Source organism: Rhincodon typus, chromosome 48 (assembly GCF_021869965.1).
Source record: "Rhincodon typus isolate 14 chromosome 48, sRhiTyp1.1, whole genome shotgun sequence".
Classification (NCBI taxonomy): Eukaryota; Metazoa; Chordata; class Chondrichthyes; order Orectolobiformes; family Rhincodontidae; genus Rhincodon; species Rhincodon typus.
Window position 1 is genome coordinate 1,747,149 of NC_063379.1, and position 1,836 is coordinate 1,748,984.

The 1,836-nt window shown below is 50.8% G+C and overlaps 1 protein-coding gene across 1 annotated transcript; it reads left to right on the plus strand.

Moving 5' to 3' along the window:
* Window positions 1–1,050: 1,050 nt before the first annotated feature.
* On the plus strand, window positions 1,051–1,798 carry LOC125488046 (RAC family serine/threonine-protein kinase homolog). Its single transcript, XM_048620820.1, has 2 exons — window positions 1,051–1,125; window positions 1,556–1,798. The coding sequence occupies exons 1-2, from the start codon at window positions 1,068–1,070 to the stop codon at window positions 1,747–1,749; spliced, it is 252 nt and encodes an 83-aa protein (XP_048476777.1). The 5' UTR covers window positions 1,051–1,067; the 3' UTR covers window positions 1,750–1,798.
* Window positions 1,799–1,836: the final 38 nt, after the last annotated feature.

The window sequence follows — 1,836 nt, forward strand, 5'->3', positions numbered from 1 at the left end:
ACGCGCACGCACAGATAGATAGATACGCGCACGCACAGATAGATAGATACGCGCACGCGCACGCACAGATAGATAGATACGCGCACGCGCACGCACAGATAGATAGATACGCGCACGCGCACGCACACGCACAGATTGATAGATACACGCACGCACACGCACACCGTCTACAGCCTGCCCTGATTGGCATTGGGTGTGATGATCTGTTAGGATCGGGTATACACTCCCAGGGTCAGTTAGTGAACGGGCTCGGACGAACAAAAACAATGTGGAATGGTTCATCCCGGGAATGTGAGGCTATCAATGGGTCTGGGAGAAGGGCCCATCAGGGTCTCTAATAGCCTAGCGAGGAAGAAATCTGCCACCCTGACAACGTGACTCCAGACCCACAGCAGTTTTCATACCTAGGGGCAATTAGGGACTGAAGGCATTGTCTCTGGGTGAAGGCGCCACAGAGAATAAGACCCAGAAATCCGCATCAAGGGAGAAGCAGAAACTGCCCCAATTCAGTCTCATTTTCCCCAACACAACCCAGTGGTGCAGAGCACACAGGGTGGGAATATGCAGAGGGAGCAGGTTCAATATGTACCCCATAGCACCAAGGAGAACTGGCAGTCATACAGGGTGGAAGCAGGCCTTTTGGCCTATCGAGTCCACACTGACCCTTCAAAAAGCATCCCACCTGGACCCATCCCATCCCTGTAAGCCTGCACTGTCCATGGTTAACCCACATAGCCTGCAGGTCCTTGGGCGTTAGGAGCAATTTAGCACGGCCAATCCACCCTAACCTGCAGATCTTTGGACTGTGGGAGGAAACCAGAGCGCCCGGAGGAAACTCACGCAGACAAGGGGAGAATGTACAAACTCCACACAGACAGAGGAATTGAACCTGGGTCCCTGGCGCTGTGAGGCAGCAGTGCTAACCACTGAGCAGCCAAACACAGCAGTCTTAGACAGTACACAACAGCAGTTTCCACAGGCCTGTCCATGTTAATATCTGTCACTGTCTCACATTCTCTCACTCTCTCTGCCTCTGTTTGTTGCAGGACTGCCCATTCATTGTACAAATGACATATACTTTCCAAACAAATGACATGCTCTATTACATCCTGGACTACACTGCAGGTAAGATAAAGGACACATTCACACTGAGAATGTCAAAGGCTCAAGGTCAGTATTGCAAACAACACAAACAAGAAATGTTCAGACAGAGAGACAACAGCCAGTGTACAGATATCTCCCTGAGAAAGAGAGAGGGGGGACTGAGAGACACCAGTCAGTGTACAGATATCTCCCTGAGAGAGAGAGAGGGGGGAACTGAGAGACACCAGTCAGTGTACAAATATCTCCCTGAGAGAAAGAGGGGACTGAGAGTCACCAGTCAGTGTACAGATATCTCCCTGAGAGAGAGAGAGGGACTGAGAGACACCAGTGTACAGATATCTCCCTGGGGGAGAGAGAGAGAGACAGGGGACTGAGTGACACCAGTCTGTGGACATATACCTGCGCCTGAGTGTGGGATTTAATTATCTGTGAGTATGTTTTCTGAGATTAGGTGGTGACCTGCAGACTCTGACCAAAGACAATCATTTGTTGGAAACAGAAGCTCGGTTTTACACCGCAGAGATCATTCTGGGATTGGAACATATTCACAAATACTCCATCGTTTACAGAGACCTGAAGGTAGGCCGAGGACCAAGCTGGATTGTCTCAGGTAGTATAGTCAGGGGCACGGGGGAATTTTCCTGAGTGGGAAAGGAAAGTTATCACACAGTTAGTACTGAGGGAGGGTCAGCGCTGAGGGAGCGCCGCACTGTCGGAAGGTCAGCGCTGAGG

Excerpts from the sequence above, each read along its gene's own strand:
- LOC125488046 (XM_048620820.1), top strand. The coding sequence starts at position 1,068 with ATGACATATACTTTCCAAACAAATGACATGCTCTATTACATCCTGGAC. Across the intron at positions 1,126-1,555 it reads CATCCTGGACTACACTGCAG|GTGGTGACCTGCAGACTCTG; the intron begins GTAAGATAAAGG and ends TTCTGAGATTAG.